Source organism: Bos mutus, chromosome 3 (assembly GCF_027580195.1).
Source record: "Bos mutus isolate GX-2022 chromosome 3, NWIPB_WYAK_1.1, whole genome shotgun sequence".
NCBI lineage: Eukaryota > Metazoa > Chordata > Mammalia > Artiodactyla > Bovidae > Bos > Bos mutus.
The window spans coordinates 103510994-103533317 of record NC_091619.1 but is presented as its reverse complement, the minus strand read 5'-3'; the positions used below and the strand labels follow the sequence as shown (position 1 = coordinate 103533317).

The window sequence follows — 22324 nt, the reverse complement described above, 5'->3', positions numbered from 1 at the left end:
TGCCACGCATGGTACACGGGGGTCTCCTGCTCTGTTTAGACATGTGGGATACAGCAGGGCCTAGACCTTACCTTTGGCCAGTGTGACCTCTCGGACGCTGTAGCCCTCTCGAAGCCGCACAGACACGGTGCTGACCAAGTCAGCGGGAACCTCCTTCTCAGTGTGCTTTTTCCGGCGCAGGGCCAAGGCAGGGTTGCTGCTTGCGGAGACCAGGTGCTCATTAAACAGGCGGTGCTGAGAGCCTAGGGGCCGAGGGGAGGGGCAGGGGACAGTGTTAACTGTCAGCTGATGGAGGAGAACAGGGTGAAGTCACCAGCCCAGTTACACTGCCCGGGGACTCGAGCCCTAGACAGATCCCTGTATCATCTCTGGGTCCACACTAGGATCCCCCGGTTCCCACACCTGCCCCAGTCTGCCCCTCACCGCAGTAATATTCAGGGTTCAGGGCTTCCCCGCTGCGCAGGAAGGAGTAGAGGAGAAATGCCCGGTGGTAGACAGTCAGACCCAGGTTGCCTGGTTCGGGCTCAGGACAAGTGGACAGGTAGGAGCCGAATGTTGCCATGGCGATAAACTTCATCAATTCCACGTTGGGTACGTGGCCAAAACTGCAGTCATAAGAGTAAACTCCTCCCACCTGAAGAAAGTGAGCAAGTAGAGACCTAGCTCCAGGAGAGGCAACGGAGAAGGTGGTGCAAGAAGAGACTGGGCTGGGTGGCAGCTCCCATCCCTGGCCCGCACAGCGGCAGCTTTCCTTCCCTGAGCCCTTCTGTCTGAAGCCAACGCCAGCTGGCCACACCCCTCTCACCCCACATCAAATACCAGCCTGACCCCATTCACTAAGATTTTGGCCAATGGCTCACCAAATTCCTATCATCATCTTAAGACTGCAGTGTCTGACAGGGTGCTTCTCAAACTTCAGGGTGCACACAAAGCACCTGAGGTCTGGGGTGGGAGCCTGAGATTTTGCATTTCTAACAAGCTCCCTGGCAATGCCAAGGCTGCTGGTCTGTGGACCGTAGTTTGAGCACTAAACCTATAGATCAGAGACTAGCAAACCACATACAACCTGCAGTCAACTCTAGTCTAGCATCTATTTTTGTAAATAAACTTTTATTGGAACACAGCACGCCCATTCATCTTCCTACTGTCCATGCCTGCTTTCAGGCTACGAGAGCACAGCTGAGTAGCTGGGACAACCATACGGCCCACAAAGCTGAAATGCTTACTACTTGGTCCTTTGCAGGTATACTCTAGAATTTAGTAGTCCCCAGCCTTTTTGGCACCAGCGACCAATTTCATGGAAGATGATTATCCCATGAACCAGGGTTGAGGGGGATGGTTTCAGGATGATTCAACTGTATTACATTTACTGTGCAAGTTATTTCTATTATTATTATTATTCCATCAGCTCTACCTCAGATCATCAGGCTTTAGGGATCAGAGATGGGGACACCTACAGATGGTTCATTCAATTTCCTGGCCACTCAGCTCCTTAACCCTCATCTCCAGGAACTTTATTCCACTCACCTGCCCCCTAGCTACACACTGGCCCCTGGCTTCACCTGGAACTACTTCCTCTTTGTGAACTCAATTGCCACATCCCTGATTACACATAACTCTGTCCCATTTTTAAGTTCCTTTCATCCTCCTCCTCCTGCTGCTCTCTGATCCCATTAAGACTCCCAGGCCTTGAACCTTTGCTCTTTTCAAATCTATCCACGTCCTCCTGGGCCTCTTTTTACAACCTAGCCTGGACCACATGTTCAAACAACTTCTTATGCAACATTCTTAACTCCCAGGCCCTCCTCACCATTTTTCTGCTTCCACCTGGAAACCCCAACTAAGATCACAAGCTCTATACCCAGATCCCAAATGAGATCTTCAGTTCAGTTCAGTCTCTCAGTCGTGTCCGACTCTTTGCAACACCATGAATCGCAGCACGCCAGGCCTCCCTGTCCATCACCAACTCCCAGAGTTCACCCAAACTCATGTTCATCAAGTTGGTGATGCCATCCAGCCATCTCATCCTCTGTCGTCCCCTTCTTCTCCTGCCCCCAATCCCTCCCAGCATCAGGGTCTTTTCCAATGAGTCAACTCTTCGCATGAGGTGGCCAAAGTATTGGAGTTTCAGCCTCAGCATCAGTCCTTCCAATGAACACCCGGGATGGCCTCCTTTAGGATGGACTGGTTGGATCCCAAATGGAAGAAAAACTGCACAGTTGTGTAGGGTGGCGCCACACCAAAACGTATGACACCCAATGCAGCTGGTCCTTCAGGCTGGTCTTCAGCGTCATTCCTCCTCCTCAGCTCTGCCTCCCTCTCTCACAGCACATGTCTTCACTTCTATCCTAGTCTCAGAGAAGCAAGGACACTCTTCTGCTCCAAGAATCCCTCAATTTATTTTTTGAGCCACCTCCCTCCTGTTAATTTAGGAACTTCAGCTTCCTTTCCTTTATTTTCAAACTCTGCTCCACCATGGCCCTTTGGAAACATGAAGTCTCTAGCTTAAAACACAAATCAGAACAGCCCTCTCTTTCCACACTGTCCTCCCCTCAGGCTGCCGTTCTCTCTCTCGAGCACGCTTGCTCCTCCCTTGTTCTGAACAACCAGATTCCACATGTCCCTTGTCTCTACATCCTTCCCTTCTATCCACTCTTCCACACACTGCAATCATTTCTCTCACCGCCTCTTGACTGTAGTAGCCTCGAAAAAAATTTCCATAACCTCCTAATTGCCAAACCCAAAGGGCACTTTTCATTCCTCATTGTACAAGATCTCTCTATTGCCTCATGCTGTGAAGTACTCCTTTTTCCCCCCAAACCCTGAAATTCTTGACACCAGAGCCTTCTGGTTTTTGTCTGATTATTTCCTCTTCATTCTTTGCTGGGCCCCCTCTCTATGAACGGTCTTAGCCCCCAGGTTCTTTGGGGACGCTTATCTATTCTCAAATGCCGTGTGTAGGCTGCCCAAATCCTAACTCCCTCTCAGTTAGTGTGGACTCCTGAGTGTCTGAGCTACATGTCCGACTGCTAACGGCTACGAATAGCAGTCATTCACTATGCAATTCTGCACTATGCTAAACCCTTCAAATGCATCACCTCACCCACTGAGGAAGGTACTGTTACAATCTCCGTTTACAAATGAATCCACCCAAGAAGTGAAATGATGTGTCCACATCACACAGCCAGTAAGTGGAGCCAGGATTCCGGCCAGGCATGCCTGACTCCAAAGGTGACACAGAGCCCCCTGGAACAATGTGCACACGCCTGGCCTCATCGTACTGTCCGCACTCTACCCCAGCTGCTGCTCTGTTGACTCTGCTGGCTCCCAGTCATCAGTGAAGTCAGAAACTTGGAGACACCCTTAGCCCCTCTTTCTTGTTCACCCCTCCCCCCTCGCTAATCATAAGTCATGTTGATGCCGCCCCTTCATTTCCTTAATGCTAACCCCCATTCTCTCTTACCCTGAATTCCCCTAGTTTAAGTCCTGATCCTCTCACCTGACCACTGCAATTAACAGCCTCCTCGCCTCCACTCTTGTCCCTCCCCCAGCAATGAGTGACATTTATAAAACATAAACCCAGTAAGTGACTTTCGTTCCCTCTATCAGCATCACCCACACAATTATGCTGGAACTCCTCTAACACAGCAGAAGCGCCTTTCCATGCTCTGGCCTATGCCTACCCTCTAGCCTCACTTTCCACAGCTCTCTGCCTTCTATCCTATAGCCTGTCAATCCAAACTGGCTGCAGGTCCCTGAATATATGCACTCCCTCCTCTGCTTAAGCTAGTTTGAGCTGGGTTTTCTGACCCTTGCAACTGCAACAGGAATAACTAATCTAATGAGGGAGGTGGGACTGGAACTGACTGCCAGACAGCAAATTCTGGATTCTTCTTACTATAACATGCTGTCTTTCACATCCTAAGGAAAGAACAAAGATGAGAATCCTCTCCCACCAATTTACTATCCTGTTCTAGACATGATGCTCCCTCCCCATCCCCCCCATCCCTCCAGAACTATGCTATTGGCTTTACCTGGGAAACCACTGCCTACAAGAAAGTAACCAGCGACATTCCACCTGGTAAGGTGTGATACTTTCCAATCCTCCTTCCCAGAAAGTCCTTACCTGCACAAAAGAACAGGCCACAGTGCCACTGCGAAGCTGGTTCAGCAGCGTCTCACAGACAGCAACATCGGGGACGCTGGTCACTCCATCCGTGATCACAATGATACCTGGAGCAGGAAGCATCAGACTCAGACCTGGGGTCCCTCCAGATCAGAGTCACAGGGAGGCGCCGAAGGGACAGGACCTCAGTGTCCACCAACCACTGTGTTTTATAATCCTCTAATACCTTTCCTTCTCCCCTTCCCTCCTGCTCCAACCTCTTGAGAGCTGGGTCCCAAACTCCTCCCAAGAGGTGATCTTGGAGCTCTGTTCCTTCCCACCAGGGTCCCTGCTGGTTGTCAGAGCTGGGGGTACTCGAGATACACACTACTGAACACTTACCTTTCACAAACAAGGAAACAGACGCACTTCCCTGCGGCCCACCAATCCTTTGGAACTTCTATCTTTGCTGATAATACCACCCACCCTTCCTGTATCCCCCTTTCCCCAATCTCACCAACATTCCTCCTACTGACCTGCACTGGAGTTGGAGGGCAGCAGCTGCAGTGCCAGGATGCCCTGACGAATCATACTGACCAGTCCAAGATCAGCTGTCACCATGGAAACGCCCACTTTCCGGCCTGAGGGCTCCCCTGAGTCTGGGGACTGGTCCTCGGTCTGGCCCAAGTTACAGAAAAGACTGAATGGGACAGATGGCGCTGCCACCCCATCCACAGCAAAGCCAGAATTGATAGTCTAGCATTGCCCAGGCCAGACAGGCCTAATCCCATGAGCCCTCCAGTTCCCCCACTGTGTGGCCAAGTCCTGACTGTGCTCCTTCCCCGGCTGTGTGCTTGGAGGCTGATCCTCAGATGAGCAGGGCGTCCAGCACCAGGTGAAGCACCTCACTGGCCTGGAGCAGGCCTTCCCCACCTTTTGCCAGTAAGGCCCCCTTTACGTATTCTTCCATTGCCATTACGATATATATTAATACATCAATCAGATTAAGTCTTCAGACACACAGACCTGCCATCTGCCTGGCTACTTCTCAGATATCTAAAAGAACAAGAGAGTGCACTGTGGTGAACCCAAGCAGCTTTATCCCAGATTATACAAAATAGTGGAAATCAAAGTCACCCATGATCACCTTCTCAGATCCACTGGGGGAGAAGATTCAGGACTGAAAAAACACAAGCAAACAGCCTCCACATTTTCTCCCAGCAGCAGTGTGTGTCTTGGGGAGTCTAATAAGCCCTCTTCCAACAGGGACCTGCTGTGTGCACTCACTGGCACTTCTTTCCTTGGCGCCCTCTGCCCCTGGCTTTTAGCCCTTTTTTCCTGCTGTCTCTTCCCTCTATGACATTTGGCTTGTCCTTCCTCTGTCCCTTAACAGCTCTTCCTTCTAAGTGGCCTCTACCTGCTTTCTCTCCCACATACCTGGTTCTGGGGGTCATACTGCTGCTGTAGCATGGTGGCCACCTTATCCTCAAAGAGACAGAGCTGCGCATACACCTGCTGCAAGAACACCTCCTGCTGGGAAGGGTCCAAAAGGCAGCCCTGGACCAGCACCTGAGAAGCACAAGGGCAAGAGCGAGACATGAAGGGCAGGGGGACGCCGGGCAGTACCCCTCTGGCCTCCCTATTTATTTGCCATACTGGGCTGCCCCAAGCTCGCGCATGTGGGCGCCACTAACGTCTTCCAGTTTCCTCCATCTTGGCCTCCAGGACATCGTCTACAAGCTGCCCTATCTGGCCAGGAATTTGACTCATACTTTCTTATTCTTGTTGATTTCCAAGCATTGCACACCAAGCTGCTCTGGATCTTTTCTATTTCTTAAGCTTAGAATCTTATTCCCCCAATGAGTGTTCCTTCCTTCTCTTTACCCTTAGCAGATAACTCCCACCCACCATTTTCACAGAGAAAGGAAACCAGTCAACAGGAACTCCCCACTCACCCTAACCTTCAGGGTGACTACTCTCTGACCCACCGAAAACGCCCTCAGCATTTGCCAGGCATTTGGATCTACCTGTGTTCTTGTTCTTCCTTTCAGGCTCCGAAGAAGATTCCTCTTCCTCTTTTTTCTCCCCAAAGCTAATATCTCCATCTAATCTTGGATCTTTTGTCTAACATCTTGGTTCTCTCTCCATGGGGTTTCCTTCCTTCTACTTTCAACGTGAGTAAGTTCTCCCATCCTAAAAATTTGATACAGACCTGGCAGCCCCTGTGGTGGCCTTGGGATCTCTCCTCTCTCCCTGTTCTCATCAGACTCCTACAATCTGCCCACTTCTCCCCAACCCCTGCCCTCCCACCCAACAGCTACTGCTTCACTCTCCATTCAGAACTGGGCCAGTGCGTGGGGACAGCCAGAAGAGGGCAGAGCGGGACTTAGGACGACTAAAGGCCTGACTGAGGAGAGGAAGACTGGGAACTGGGGCTGTGAAAAGATGAGCAAAATGTTCAGAGCTGTATTGTTCAGAAGAGTGAAAACTGAGTCAACCTAAGGATCCAACAACAAAAGTCTGGCTAAATATATAATGACAAAAACACGATAAAATATTAAGAGAGGCAGTCATTTAAAACTGCGCTTTCCAAAAATATTTAGTGATGTGGAAAAAATGCCCATATCATATGTTAAAAAAGCAGGGGTACCACTGGGTGTTTGGAATAAGCCTGATATTTCTTCTGTCTCTGGACTGAGTAGAGGTGATGAGGGAAATAAACGCATACTCAAAGAGAAGAAAGACATTCCATAACATGTCAAAAATAGCTATTTCTGAGAGGTTTATTATGAGCAAGTTCTGTAGGTTTTTAAAAAAAATATTTTATATATTTTCCAAATCTCCTTCAAAGGGCATATAGTATAAACGTGACAACTTTTTGTTTTGAAAAACAGCAGGATGCATCTTGAGGAAGTTGCCTCACTTCTTAGCTGACTTAGTAACAAGTGGCCCTGGAGGCTTACCTAAGCTCTCAGTCCTCATCTTCTCCACAGTGGTTGTCCTTGTTCAGAACTCACCTCCTCTGCCATGCTGCAATAATCTTCCGCCTGTTCTCCCTAGTCCAGAATTTGCCTGCAATTCTTCTCATTGGCCACAAACAAGTGTCATCTTCCTAATGTACACATCTGATCCTGTCACTGACATTCCAAACCTCCAAGAGTTCTCTACTACCTGTGACTAATAATTTCAGTAGCTAACATTTGCACGTTTTCTGTGTGACAGGCATTGTTTTATTAACAAATGCTTGATATGTATTAATTCAGTAACCATGCAATATTGGTGACATCCCCATTTTGGAGAAAAGACCCAGATGCACAGAGAGGTTAAGTAACTTGCATAAGAACACATAGCTGGGAAGGGGTACAGCCAGGAAGCACATGAGGCATCTGCAGATACAGATGCTCTTTACCACCAAACTCCCCTGTAGAATAAAGTGCAAGTTCTTAGCCATGACATCCAAGGCGTTTCCTAATTCTGCCCCCGCTTCTCTCTCTAGTCTCCCCTTTACCACCCTCCTAACCCTCCCATCACTCAATCTTCATTGTGGCCAGCTGAGTAACATGTGGCTCCCTAGAACCCCAGTGACTGACAGCACAGTTTCACAGCTCTATGTCTTTGCTTCTGCTGGCCCCTCTGCCTGGAAAGCCCATTTCCTCTGTTTTCAATAATTAACATCAATTCATCCTTCAAGACTCAGTTCAAATGTCTTGGTCCAAAAGTCTCTCCTGCTGCTACTCCAGGCTGGCTGGGTGCTCCCACAGCACCTGAGTCATAACTTATCAGTGCCCTTATCACTTTCAACTGAAATGATCTCTTTCAATATCTGTCTACCCCACTAAGCTCTCAACCCCTCCCAGTAGGACAGGAACAGGGTCTGATTCATCTAGGACCTAGCCCAGGCCTGGCATCGATTGGGCTTCACTAAGTGTTTATCAAAGTGAACCAAGTGTTGAGTGATTACCTAACATCTAAACTTTTCTCACCTTGACCATGAGTACCTGCAAAGCCTGATCTCTGCCTGGGGATGTAGTCCACCACCAACAGTCCTAACACCAGCACTAGGAGAATACTTTAATCCTGGGTAGAGGGCTGGGACCCAGGCATGTACCCAATGCCATATGCATATTTCAGCTCCTCAGATGCTGTTTCTTGCATCCTCCTCTCTCAAAGCCAGTTTGATAGCTAAGCTGACAATGCAGCCATCAGGAACAGTTTCAGGGTAAGCCCCTACCAATGAGTTAAGGGTGGTTACAAGCAGATGAGGGGAAACTGGGCCAATACTTATCTAAGCCCAAAACAGATATTCCAGTAACAGACTTGGCCATTCTCCAAAAGGAGTGCCTTCTGATAGCCTGTCTGGGTGTCTGATAAGCCTGTAATTATCTGTATGGTCAGCATTAACACCCGACAGCTCGCAGGGCTCAGAAGAAAAATGACCCTCCTCTCTCCTTGGAAGAAATTATGTTTCTGGGTCTTTGTTATATTTCAAAACCACAAAACTGTGCCAAAAGACCATCTCCTAGAGGCAGTGCAAGGAGTTAGGACAGTATCAAGTCTTCCGATGGAACTAAAAGGGGCAGGGGAGAGAAGAGACGTCCAGGAGCAGAACCAGAGGCTGACAGGAGCCATGAGAGAGGCATTTGTCCAGTCAGTGCCAACGCACCTGATGCTTGTGGGAAGGCCCTTTAAGGCCAGAGCAACAGACACTTTTAAAGAGGAGAGAGACTTGCAGAGATGACTAGGAATAGGTTTGAGGAGGGCTGGGGACTTTGGGCATGGAGAGTAGAGACAGGATAAGGACTTGGTCAGTGGACTACCCAAAATGAGGTCTGAGGATACAGACATGGAGAGAGGATGCAATACCTGATGGGACTGCAGGCCAATGATGGAGGAGTAGGCCTGGATAGTGACGTAGATCTCAGGCTGGAAGTCGATACAAGATCCAGGCACTCGGAAGGGCCGGAGCAGCCCGCCTAGGCAGCGGGAGAGGGCATGGAAAACTTCATCAAACAAGATCTCCCCTGTGGAATCATCCTGAGGGCAATGCAAAGAAAGGTCTCTCAAGGGTAACCAAACACAGCCCTGAGCAGAAGGCAGATATAAGCAGCTTCTGGGGTTGAGATTCTTAAGGTTGATCATACCCCCCAACACAGTGCACAGATGGGACGGGCTCTGTCTTCAAACACCCACCATTCCTTCACACACCTGTCTCCTTTTCACCGTGGTACCACTGTGGGATCATTCTTCACTTATCTCAGGCTACCTCTTCTTACTTCTCACTTCCTACCCAATCCTTTCTTCCCACTGCCTCCCCTCAACCAGCCCCTTACCACAATGCCGGTAGATGGGCTGAGGTCCAGCTCAATGACAAACCGATACTGCCAGGCCAGGAAGGTGACCCGGGTGGATGGTACAAGGAGGAAGGGCCTGGGGACCACCGGCTCATCTGGCTGCCACCCAGGAGGCAGGACACTGAGGACTTCCAGCTCCTGCTCAGACTGAAGCTGATGATGGAGAGAAGAGGGAAGAGTCAGGGAAGTCGCCCCTTTCTCTCCAGGACCTGACTTTCAGACCCAAAATGACACACCACTGGCTCAACCTCCCGCAACCCAACCAAGTACTTCTCCAAGCTGGAAAAATGACTAGACAAAATTTCCCCTGTGAAATTTTGTGGGCAAGGTCACTTGCCCCTCCTCGAATTGGACCCCTCAAGAGTTAGTCTCCCCTCCTGTTTCCAGCAGTCTCCTAAAAAAAAACCAGATCCTCGGGGTCAGCCCTCACGTTGCGCATGCTTCTGGGCCTCACCAGCGTCTCTTGGGGTGTGGCCTGCACAGTCTGGTGCAGGTGATTGAGGAACCAAGCCAGGCGAACATTTCGGGAGATTCGATAATCCTTTTTCATCAACAGGAACACCTGCCCAGCTTCTTCCACCTAGAGATAAAGAGATATTTTAAAAGTCTATAAAAACTCACTAGTCCCAGGGACTTCCCTGGTGGTACAGCAGCTAAGACTCCATGCTCCCCAAGCAGGCGGCCTGGGTCTGATCCCTGGTCAGGAAACTAGGGGCTTGCCAGGTGGCTCCATGGGTAAAGAATCTGCCTGCAATGCAGGAGACACAGGTTTGATCCCTGGGTCAGGAAGATCCCCTGGAGGAGGACATTGCAACCCTCTCCAGTATCCTTGCTGGGAGAATCCCATGGACAGAGGAGCCTGGTGGGCTACGGTTCATGGGGTCACAAAGAATTGGGCATGACTGAAGTGACTCAGCATGCACGCAGGGAACTGGATCCCATGTGTCTCAACTAAGGGTTCACATGCTGCAACTAAAGATTCGTGTGGCCACAACTGAGACCTGGCACAGCCAAATAAGTATTTTTTTAAAATCCACTAGTTGCCAGTACATATAGATCACAGTGCAAGTAACTTGTCCAAAAAGCTCGGAATCCATTACCGAGAGGCGAGGCAGCAGAGGTGAAATGGTTACCCCCACTTCAGTGCAATGGGCTTCCCAAGGATTCAATTCTCATCTCTTGGTTCCCATTTCTCCTCTAAAGACATCTATGCAGATCAAGTGACCTTTGTACACTTCAATGGATATGTGAGTTTCTCCTATAAACTCTAAGTTCTTTGAGGGCAGGGATTGCATCTTGCTCTATTTTTGTGTCCCTGTGCTTAGCAAATCGCTTAAAACAGAACAGACACTCAATAATGCCCGGCAGTTCCTCCTACTAAGTCTTGACAACAGCAGGGAGTGAGAGCTCTTCACTGGGTGAATGGCAAGCCTACTGAAGACCTCAAAGCCCAACTTCTGTGGGTCACAGTCTCCCTCCCCATCCTTCTCAGCTGTCAACGCTCCAGTTCCTTCCTTCCGTTGCCTCACAGGCAGTCAGTTCAACTGTGTCCTAACGACCATCTGTTCCGTTGCCTGTGTCCTCACCTGTCGCGACAAAAGCCCAGCCAACTCTTGACTTAGGATGAATTTAACTTTCTTCCTTATCCACACATACACTGCACCGGCTGTACACTCTGATGGAAAGAAGCTTCCCACCTTGCCAGTGGTGCCACTTCTAGAGAACGTCACCAATCATCTCACCTTTTCCTGCTCAGCAACCCTTCCTTAGTCCCCTCAGGTTTTACAATCTGCCTACTCCCGTGGTCCCAGCAGATGAACCTGCCTACAGTTTTGCAGAGAAATAAGGGTCAGCTGGCCTGAACTCTTCAATGTTTCCTCAAGATTAACCCTTATCAGTAACATCCTTTACTCCCTTACTCTTGCCTCAGATGAAAAGCTTACTCTCCTCTCCTACTTAGACAAACTGCAAATTTCTCTTCCCATGTTCCTAGTGAGGGGGGAAATGCCAGGCTACGAGGAAGTGAGCAGAAGTCAGTGATATCCTGTTGAGAAATGGGATGTTGAAATGAAGATTTTTTTTTTCTCCAATAATGGGGAAATACCCATGGAGAAGAGATGGAAAAAGTCCTGGAAAAGCAATAATGATGGATATCTGATGCTGGAGAAGAGTTTGGAGAGCAGAGATGCAACGACTAATGATGAAGAAAGACCTTTCTCTCCAAGACAGAAGGCAAGCATAAAGAGATACAGAAGCAACGGATACACGTACAAGTATATGGCTGAGTGCTTTCACTGTTCACCTGGAATTACCACAACATTTTTAATCAGCTATATCCCAATACAAAATAAAAAGTTTAAAGTTTGGGGAAAGAGATACAGAAAGGGACGCTGGAAAATGGCAGGGATGAGAGTAGGAGTAGGAAGAGGGAAGAAACACATATTTATTGAGTACCTAAAATACATTCAATAGAACACTGGAGAGGTTAAGTATAAGAACTTCAGATTCGGACAGCCTGGGTTTGAATCCCAATTCAGCCTCCTATTAGCAGTGAGATTGTGGAAAAGGTACTTAACCTATATAAGTCTTAGTGTCCTCATCTATAAAATGAAGATAGTACTGGTATTAGATTTACCAGCACCAATCCTAATACCAATTGAATTGCGCTGTTCTGCGGATGAAGGAAAACTATGTCTATGAAGTCGTCAGCAGAGTGCGTGGCACTTAGTTAGAACACAATAGAAGTTAACTACTACAGATTATGACCAGGCTCAACACTAGGCCCTTTACCTACGTAACCACATTCAGTCTTCACACAAAACATTTAACAGAAGTTAAGTGGAGATCCAAAAAAGTTAGGCGGCTTAGCAGAATTTGTAGTTCAGTTCAGTCGTTCAGTCGTGTCCACCTCTTTGCGACCCCATGGGCTGCAGCATGCCAGGCTTCCCTGTCCATCACCAACTCCCGGAGCTTGCTCAAACTCCCGTCCATCAAGTCAGTGATGCCATCCAACCATCTCATTCTCTGTCGTCCCCTTCTCCTCCTGCCTTCAATCTTTCCAAGCATCAGGGTCTCTTCCAATGAGTCAGTTCTTCGCATCAGGTGGCCAAAGTATTGGAGTTTCAGCATCAGTCCTTCCAATGAATATTCAGAATTTTCTTTAGGGTTGACTGGTTGGATCTCCTTGCAGTCCAAGGGACTTTCAAGAGTCTTCTCCAGCACCACAGTTCAAAAGCATCAATTCTTCGGTGCTCAGCTTTCTTTATAGTCCAACTCTCACATCCATATATGACTACTGGAAAAACCCTAGCTTTGACTTTTGTCAGACCTTTGTCAGCAAAGTAATGTCTCTGCTTTTTAGTATGCTGTATAGGTTGGTCATAGCTTTTCTTCCAAGGAGCAAGCATCTTTTAATTTCATGGCTATGGTCACCATCTGCAGTGATTTTGGAACCCCAAAAAAGTAGTCTCTCACTGTTTCCATTGTTTCCCCATCTATTTGCCATAAAGTGATGGGACCGGATGCCATGATCTTAGTTTTTTGAATGTTGAGCTTCAAGCTAGCTTTTTGACTTTCATTAAGAGGCTCTTTAGATCTTCTTTGCTTTCTGCCATAAGGGTGGTGTCATCTGCATATCTGAGGTTATTGACATTTCTCCTGGCAATCTTGATTCCAGCTTGTGCTTTACCCAGCCCAGCATTTTGCATTATGTACTCTGCATATAAGTTAAATAAGCAGGGTGACAACATACAGCCTTGACATACTCCTTTCCCTATTTGAAACCAGTCTGCTGTTCCATGCCCAGTTCTAACTGTTGCTTCTTGACCTGCATACAGATTTCTCAGGAGGGAGGTCAGGTGGTCTGCTATTCCCATCTCTTTCAGAATTTTCCACAGTTTGTTGTGATCCACACAGTCAAAGGCTTTGGCATAGTCAATAAAGCAGATGTTTTTCTACAACTCTCTTGCTTTTTCAATGATCCAATGGATGTTGGCAATTTGATCTCTGGTTCCTCTGCTTTTCCTAAATCCACCCTGAACATCTGGAAGTTCATGGTTCACATACTATTGAAGCTTGGCTTGGAGAATTTTGAGCATTACTTTGCTAGCATGTGAGATGAGCGCAATTGTGCAGTAGTTTGAACATTCTTTGGCATTGCCTTTCTTTGGAATTGGAATGAAAACTGATCTTTTCCAGTCCTGTGGCCGTTGCTAAGTTTTCCAAATTTGCTGGCATATTGAGTGCAGCACTTTCACAGCATCATCTTCTAGGATTTGAAATAGCTCAGCTGGAATTCCATCACCTCCACTAGCTTTGTTCATAGTGATGCTTTCTAAGGCCCACTTGACTTCACATTCCAGGATGTCTGGCTCTAGGTCAGTGATCACACCATCATGATTATCTGGGTCATGAAGATCTTTTTTGTACAGTTCTTCTGTGTATTCTTGCCACCTCTCTTAATATCTTCTGCTTCTGTTAAGTACACACCATTTCTGTCCTTTACTGTGCCCATCTTTGCATGAAATGTTCCCTTGGTATCTAATTTTCTTGAAGAGATCTCTAGTCTTTCCCATTCTATTGTTTTCCCCTACTTCTTTGCATTGATCACTGAGCAAGGCTTTCTTATCTCTCCTTGCTATTCTTTGGAACTCTGCATTCAGGTGGGTATTGGGTATATCTTTCCTGTTCTTTGCCTTTAGCTTCTCTTCTTTTCTCAGCTATTTGTAAGGCCTCTTCAGACAACCATTTTGCCTTTTTGCATTTCTTTTCCTTGGGGATGGTCTTGATCATTGCCTTCTGTACAATGTCATGAATTTCCATCCATAGTTCCTCAGGCACTCTATCAGATCTAATCCCTTGAATCTATTTGTCACCTCCACTGTATAATTGTAAGTGATTTGATTTAGGTCATACCTGAATGGTCTAGTGGTCTAGAATTTGTAGGCACAGGGTCAGAAGTCAAGCCCATGCCTGATGAGCTGAAAGCCCATCTACTGAGCTTAACATATGGATCAAACTGGGGCTTAGGAGCAGAAAAGTTTTAAAATGTTTACAAGAAGGAACATGATGGAGGTTTATAAAGGATGCTGTGACATAATTCAAAAAGACAATTTAAACATCAATGTGATGCGATTCAGTATTACTCTGTGTTGTCTCTATACTGTCTAAAATCACACTTTGGGAAATACCACTGTTATACTGTTATCCTGCATGGGCCTGAGGTAGGCCCTGGCTAGGAGTCTGGATTTTATCTAAGAATTAGGTCAAGCTACCTAAATCTTTTTTCAGCAGGGCAGTATTATTGTATCTGAATTTAAAAGAATCCCCCCCTGGCTACCACAGGATTTAGAAAGCTCTCCTAATAACCAGGGGAGATGACAATGGCCTACAGCACAGCTACTCAAAGTAGCCATTCTGTGAGTGTTTGAGCCTGTTCCCTGCTGAGACAAGGAGCTGTACTAGAATGTAAAACCACCACTGCCTTTCACTGACGGTCTTGGGAAAAGTCAGTTGAACTAACCTTTAAGACAAGTGAGCTCAGTTGCACTTTAAGGAATCTTTATATTAAGATGGACAAGAACTGATGATTAATCAAAGTAGGGAAGAGAAGTGAAGTCGCTCAGTGTCTCCAACTCTTTGTGACTCCATGGACTGTAGCCCGCCAGGCTCCTCCATCCATGGGATACTCTAGGCAAGAGTATTGCAGTGGGTTGCCATTTCCTTCTACAGGAGACCTTCCCAATCTAAGAGTCGAACTCAGGTCTCCCACACTGTGGGCAGACTCTTTTATCGTCTGAGTCACCAGGGAAGTCCAAAGTAACCAAAAAAAAAAAAAAAAAAAGGTGTCAAGGATGCTTAAGGTAACACCACAAAAACCAGTAGGTTGCAGGATGATTTCTGGTAGCTAGAGAAATCAGGTATAGTTATTTCCTATCATTTCTAACCATCATTCCCCTCAGAAGGTCCCATCAAATCGAATGCTCTTATTGCCAAACTCTTAAAAAGGCAAACGGGGTCTAATTGGATTGAAAGGAAATAGCGGCAATTACATGCCCTCTTTCTCTGATCCCTGGTCTCAGAATGAGTTACTTTTACAAACTAGGCAACCTCTCCCTCTGGATTGGCTGTGTGGCCTTAGTGACCTCTCTTGTATACATGTTGACTGTGCCATGGTTCTTATCTTGAAAAAGGCTGGGTTGGGTTCAGAATTATCAGAATAAGAAGGATATCCCAGTTCAGCAGCCCTTTCTGTTTATCACTCTATCCCCGGAGTCTGGTGCACGGCCTGGCAATAGGATGCGCTATACAATTTTGCTGAGTAAGTGAATTCACTCTATGGTCTAAGCAAAGCAAATGCAACATTTAAAACCAATCATAGGCAGTACAACTCTTCTCAAGGTGAGGTCATCATAACACTAGTCTCCATGCTATTTTCCTTTTGTTCTTCTTTGGTGCCTGAGTAAAGATATTTTTTTTTTAAAATGCCAGTTTGTTTCAGCTGTGCAAGGAAATAGCCAGGAAAGGGTTTTGTGGCCCATACTGGGCCAGGGTTAAAGGAGGGAGAGCACAGGTCTATGTGTCAGCACCATAAGGAGAGTTGGGGACACCTGGTCACTTCATCTTCTAGGACTAAAATCTTGGCCACTCTGGGCTTAATAAACGAACCTTTCTTTCCATGATTCCCTGTACTGTTTGGTATCTTGTTAGGCATTCGCAAAGTGGCCTGGATTTCTTCATAGCACCCACCAGAGTTAATACTGAAAAATTTGTAAAAAATACTTTTAAATGTTGATTTCCCCAACAAGTGTAGACACCCCGGGGAGGCGGGGCTGTCTACATTGTATTGTTCTTTGCTGTCTCTCTGGCAACCAGCACAGTGCCAAGACACTAAGGGATGGAATATTTGTTGAATGAATGTATGAATGAGAGAAATACCTCCGACAAGTTATATTCACTCTCTTCTCTGTTTTAAGCTATGTTCTTAGTATCTTACCAGTGATTCCAAATTTTTCACCTTTATCAACATCTGGCTTTTGCTATTTAAGAACTCCTATCCTTCCTCATCTGCTTTGTCGAAAAACTACTGTTTGGATTTTTCCTTTGCCTCCATGAAAGTTGTTTTTACCAAGTTTTTTTTCCCCCCTACTAGTATGTTCTTTATTGATATTATGTTCTTCTGTACAATTCTGGAATGGGGGGGGGGTGGTTCTGGTGTAGACTCTTAATAGATTTGTTTTAGATGCAATGACAGTATTGACAGCTGAGACTCTGGCCTTGACCCTTAGTTTCCTCCTCTATAAAATATCATCACCTATCCCAACGATGGGTGAAAGCACATTGTAAAGTTAAAAGTGCCACATAAATGCATGTGTTAATGGTAACAAGGTGCTGCTGCTTTGAGTCTGGAGGAAGTCCTGCACAGCCACTCACTTCAGCTTTTTGTGCTCACCCTCACTTGGTTGGCAGAATTAGAAATTTCTTCACACTGAGCCAGAATCTGTCTTCTTGATATTACATTGACCTGCTCTGGAAATCTGCTCTCTTGAAAATACGTAAATCACTTTGGGTTTTACCTCCTGAGGCCATAGAGGGAAAATCTGACCCTCTGCCAAAGGAGAATCTATCAGATATCTGATGATGGTTCTGAGTCTTTGCTGCTCCACAATAATCATCTCCAGGTTCCTTAAGTGCATCTCTAACAGCATGGTTTGAGTTTCCTATTTTATATCTTAGATCACAAGCCCATGAACGAACTCTGGCTGGTCTACTTTTCAACTCAAAATGTGGACGCCAAAATGGAGTACAAGACCCAGGTGAAGGCACAGATTCAGAGTACCCCACATTCTACTTACTTTGCGGAAAGCTTTACCATGCTGTTGACCCAAGAGATCTCTATGACTTCCTTGCTTCTGCTGCTTAGACACATCCCCTATTCTGTCCTAATGCCGCTGGCTTTTTTTGGACACACACAATTATTCAATTTGTCCTATTACATTGGATAAACCCAGCCTATTATTCTATTGTGAAGCTTAGGCTGCTGTTTTGTCTTCTAGTAAATCTCTTTACAGCTAAATTTCCCTGCTGATTCAATCATGATGCCATCAAGTCCTTATCCAAGTCCAAAGAGGACAAAGGTAAGGTGAGTATGCATCCATCTGTCACTCAACAAATTTATGGAGAGTCTGCTATGTGCCAACATGGGGCTAGGTCCTAAGGATACGATGGAAAGCAAAAATTGGCATTCTCTGCTCTCACAGAATTTACCCTATAATGAAAAAAAAAACCAGTTAGATAATCACTCTAATTATTATATTAATACAAACTAGGTGTGCCTAAGGATAAGAATGTGGTTTTATGAGAGCATGTAACAAAGTAACCTGACTCAGAGGTGGGTCTTAAGAGAAAGTGACTCTGAAGGTTGAACAGAGTTGACTAAGTGAGGAGGAAAAGGGGGATACAGCAGATGGAGGGTACAGACAAGCATTGTCCCATTAGAAGACTTTCTTCAGACTATTTGTTAGTAAGCTGCTTAATTCGAGTACTGTGTAGCTTCCGTTTCTCCACCTTGTTTCAAAGGTTATTTTGAATGACGGACTAACTCTTCAAGGCCAAACTGAAGTCTAGTTCATTAATCGGTTCTTACAGAATCCACACTCTTGAAACCAGGAACATTTCCTAACTCGAGCCTTCTTGCAACATTCCCCCTTGTATGTATCCTTCAAAGTCAACAACTACATTTTCACAAACATCAGCTCTAAGTTTTCTTCACTTTCAAGATGCAATTTATCGAAACCAAAAGATTCAAGAATTCATTCAGGCAGCTAGAGTGGTATTTTTCCAAGTGTGATCCAAGGACCCAGTGGCATCAGAACCACCTGAGGTGCTTGTTAAACTGCAGACACCTGGGCACCACCTGCGACCACATGAATTAAGAGGTGAGAAGGCTCAGGAGTCTACACTTCATGAGCTCCCCCAAGTCACTCTTCCACTGCACTGGTTGAGAATTCCTGAGTTAGCTGTGTTCTCACAGCACTGACACTCACGTGGAGATTTAATCCCTGATACTGAATCCTCCTGCGGAGAAGGCAATGGCACCCACTCCAGTACTTTTGCCTGGAAAATCCCATGGATGGAGGAGCCTGGTAGGCTGCAGTCCATGGGATCGCTAAGAATCGGACAGGACTGAGCGACTTCGCTTTCACTTTTCACTTTCATGCATTGGAGAAGGAAATGGCAACCCACTCCAGTGTTCTTGCCTGGAGAATCCCAGGGACGGGGAGCCTGGTGGCTGCTGTCTATGGGGTCACACAGAGTCGGACACGACTGAAGTGACTTAGCATAGCATAGCATAGCACTGAATCCTCCTGAGTTTGAAGTACATTGGAGTTGTCTGGCAAAAAGAAAGCAGGGTTTTGAAGGCAGAGACCTGGATTCAAATACGCTCTACTACTTGGTATCCAACTGAGCTTGGACAAGTCAGTTTTTCCAGGCCTCAGTTTCTTCTGTAATATGTGAATAAGAATGTCTATTTCAGAAGGATGCTGTGGCAATTAACCAGGAGAATAAGACAATGACAGAGAAAGCCTATCATTCTGGAACATTCATTGACAGCAAGCTGAATAAGATATGAGGCATGTGCTGCACACTATGTACGCCAGCATGAAGGAAACCATGTCCATCTCATTAATTTGTTTTTTGTTTGTTGCCCCTGTCCCTTGGTGGTTAAGGTATAAATTATTCTTGAAGCCTTTTCCAACCCTGAGCTGTTTTCTGTTAACAGAGTTCCACAAGAATTTTCACCTGCCCTTGAACCACTGTACATATGCCAAAGTCTGAACCTCAAGCATGGCTTCAACCTGGATCTTCTTCACCAGTCTTATCTCTCACCCACCTCCCCCTGAGTCTGAGCACCTAAGATCACACACTGGTTCCACTGCTTATTAGAATAAGGCCTTGGTGAAGTTACTTAAACTCTCTGTGCCTGAGTTTCCTCACCTGTGAAAGAGGGATAATAACTGTGCCGATTTCACCGGGATTTCCCAAGTATTAGATGGTAACTCAGGAAGCACTTGTGTTAGCTATTCTGTCACCGAGCCCACATGAGCAGCTGCTTCCTCTAAGTTCTCTGAAGGCTCACAGCTCCTCCTTCTCTGCTGCTGCTGCTAAGTCGCTTCAGTCGTGTCCGACTCTGTGCGACCCCACAGACGGCAGCCCACCAGGCTCCCCCGTCCCTGGGATTCTCCAGGCAAGAACACTGGAGTGGGTTGCCATTTCCTTCTCCAGTGATGCATGAAAGTGAAAAGTGAAAGTGAAGTCGCTCAGTTGTGTCCGACTCTTGGCAACCCCATGGACTGCAGCCTACCAGGCTCCTCCATCCATGGGATTCTCCAGGCAAGAGTACTGGAGTGGGTTGCCATTGCCTTTTCCTCCTCCTTCCCTCCAGACTGTCAATTTCCCTTTGCCTGCAATGTATTCCGCCTCTCCTCACTGCCACCCTCCACTCCTCCATGCTTAAATGTCATTCCTCTGAGAAGGCTGTAGGATCCACCCACTTCACTTAACAACTAGGTTAAGAACCCTTGTTAAACATTCACTCGCTCTGTACTTTTCCTTTGAGGCACTTATTATCATAATCCAATGTTTGTTCACCCCATTAAAATAGGGAGTGTCTTACACTGCTTCCTATCCACCCTGATACTTAGCACAATTCCAAGTCCATAACAGCACACATCATTTAAGTATCTGAGGAATGATGACGTCTTAAATCTGACTAGGCTCAATCTTTCTCTCTTGGGATTATAATAACCTCTGTCAGTCACTTTTCTGCCAAGGGGCAGAACTCTTCATTCCCTTTACTTTCTGGGGTAAGATTTTCAGAAATGCAAATCAAGGATTTAACAAATGGACTTGTGGCTGAGTGAGACTGCCAGGAACGTGTGTTGATTCAAGTTATTTTAGGTTTGCATTGCTCAGTACGGTAGCCATTACCGTCTGTGGCTACTGAGCACTTGCGATACTGCTAGCACAAAGTGCCATATGCTTAAATGTAAAATACACTCTGGATTTTAAAGACTTGGTACAAAAGAACATTAAATATCTTGTAATTTTTAATATTCATCACATGTTGAAATGACACTATTTTGGAAATATGGGGTTAAAGAAAATATATTATTATAAATTAATTTTACCTATTTTTTTTAACCTCTTTAAGCAGCTACCAGAAAACTGGCATATACGGCCTGCCTTGGGTTTCCATTGGATAATGCTGTTTTAGACTATATGCATGAAAGGTCTGTTGTATTTCACAACATCCCTCCATGTCTTCTCATTTTAATCCACAAAACATGCTTCAAATCCCTTGAGTATTCCTCAGTAATGGTATTTCTGATGCATAGGCTACTCCACCAGCCCTGTGAGCACATTTGATCCTTTTTAATAGGGTAGTTTCCTATAGTTGTATTTAATCTTGGGTCTCATCACATCAAATCCTAATACTGGAGACTTACCATCCTGTGGCCACTTTCTTTTTGCACTGTAAACATTACGGCTAAGAACACAAGATCTACAAGAGACCACCTGTTTTGGAGTCCTGGCTCTGCCACTTACTAGCTGTGCAACTTTGTTATTCTTAAAATCTCTGTGCCTCAGTTTCCTCAACTAAAAAATGGGGATAACAGTGTCTACTTCGTAGGGTTGAGAGTACTCTTTGACACTGGTAAAGCGCTAAGATGGTGTCTGGCACACAGTAAGCATTCAATAGGTAAGGACTCATTTCATGATTATACACCTCTCACCTTTCCCATCCACTCACATGTTCTCCTGTAACATTGGGTACCTCTCCTAGTGATGTTTTCTTTCCAAATCTGACATTTTACACTTCTAATTCCAAAGCTCTGCTACTCCCCAGCTCAGAGTAGCACTTGGGTAAGGTACTTCACTTCTCTTGATTTTTAGTTTGTCTGTAAATGAAAATGGCTATTGTCATCTTCCTTGCACAAGTCTGAACCACACAATGTATACAAAAGTTCCTTGCATGGTCCTTCCTACTTAATGGATGCTTCATTTGCATTTTCCGATTTGAAACGTGTGATCCTCACAACAGACCAGAAGATAGGTATTTTACAAAGAAGAAAACAGGATCAGGGAAGTCAAGATTTGCCCAAAGTTGCACAGATAGCTACAGGGCAGCGCCAATACTAGAACGAGGTTTCACTCTGAATCCAACGTTTTTTCATGAAATCTAAGCTGCTCTCCAAAAGCGTGAGCGCTGCTGCTGCTGCTGCTAAGTCGCTGCAGTCGTGTCCGACTCCGTGCGACCCCAGAGACAGCAACCCACTAGGCTCCTCTGTCCCTGGGATTCCGCTAGAACCTAATTAATTTATGCTGTTTATGGCATTCCAATAATATTTGAAAGATGCAGCAACCGGCAAACCTGTCCACTGAAACTGCAACAGAAGATCAAAATACAGATTTTCTGAATGCCATTACGAGGTCAAAGAACCCAAGAGCCGTAGAGTTGAGAGTCGTGGATTAAATTTCGGCAAACAAAACTGAGCCACGAGTTCCTCCTCTAGCACCCGCAAGGAAAGTAGGGGTGAGGAAATGCTACTGTTGGGCCTTCAGGAGGGCCAGGCGGCCCCCAGACCCGGAGGAGGCCACGGCCACGCCTGGCCGCCGGACCCTCCCCCTCGGATCTCCAGGCCCAGCGCTGCGCCCGCCCGCCCCTCACCTCCGGCTCCGGGCGCTCCGAGGCCATCACACAGCCCTCCCGCGCCGGCCCGGGCCAGAGACGATGCTCCGCTCCTGACCCCTGACCCGGAGGTCTCGCGACTGGCGGGGCCGGAAGTAAGTGGGAGGGTCGAGTTCT

General features: G+C 46.4%; 1 protein-coding gene across 1 annotated transcript in view; it reads right to left on the bottom strand.

Annotated features, from left to right (window-relative positions):
- The window catches only part of SZT2 (SZT2 subunit of KICSTOR complex), a 53480-nt gene extending 31193 nt beyond the window's left edge, over window positions 1-22287 (bottom strand). The window contains 9 exon segments of the mRNA XM_070368322.1: window positions 72-242; window positions 424-634; window positions 4127-4233; window positions 4642-4783; window positions 5543-5674; window positions 8969-9139; window positions 9436-9609; window positions 9911-10036; window positions 22187-22287. Coding sequence (XP_070224423.1) covers window positions 72-242; window positions 424-634; window positions 4127-4233; window positions 4642-4783; window positions 5543-5674; window positions 8969-9139; window positions 9436-9609; window positions 9911-10036; window positions 22187-22213 — 1261 coding nt within the window. The 5' untranslated portion in view covers window positions 22214-22287.
- Window positions 22288-22324: the final 37 nt, after the last annotated feature.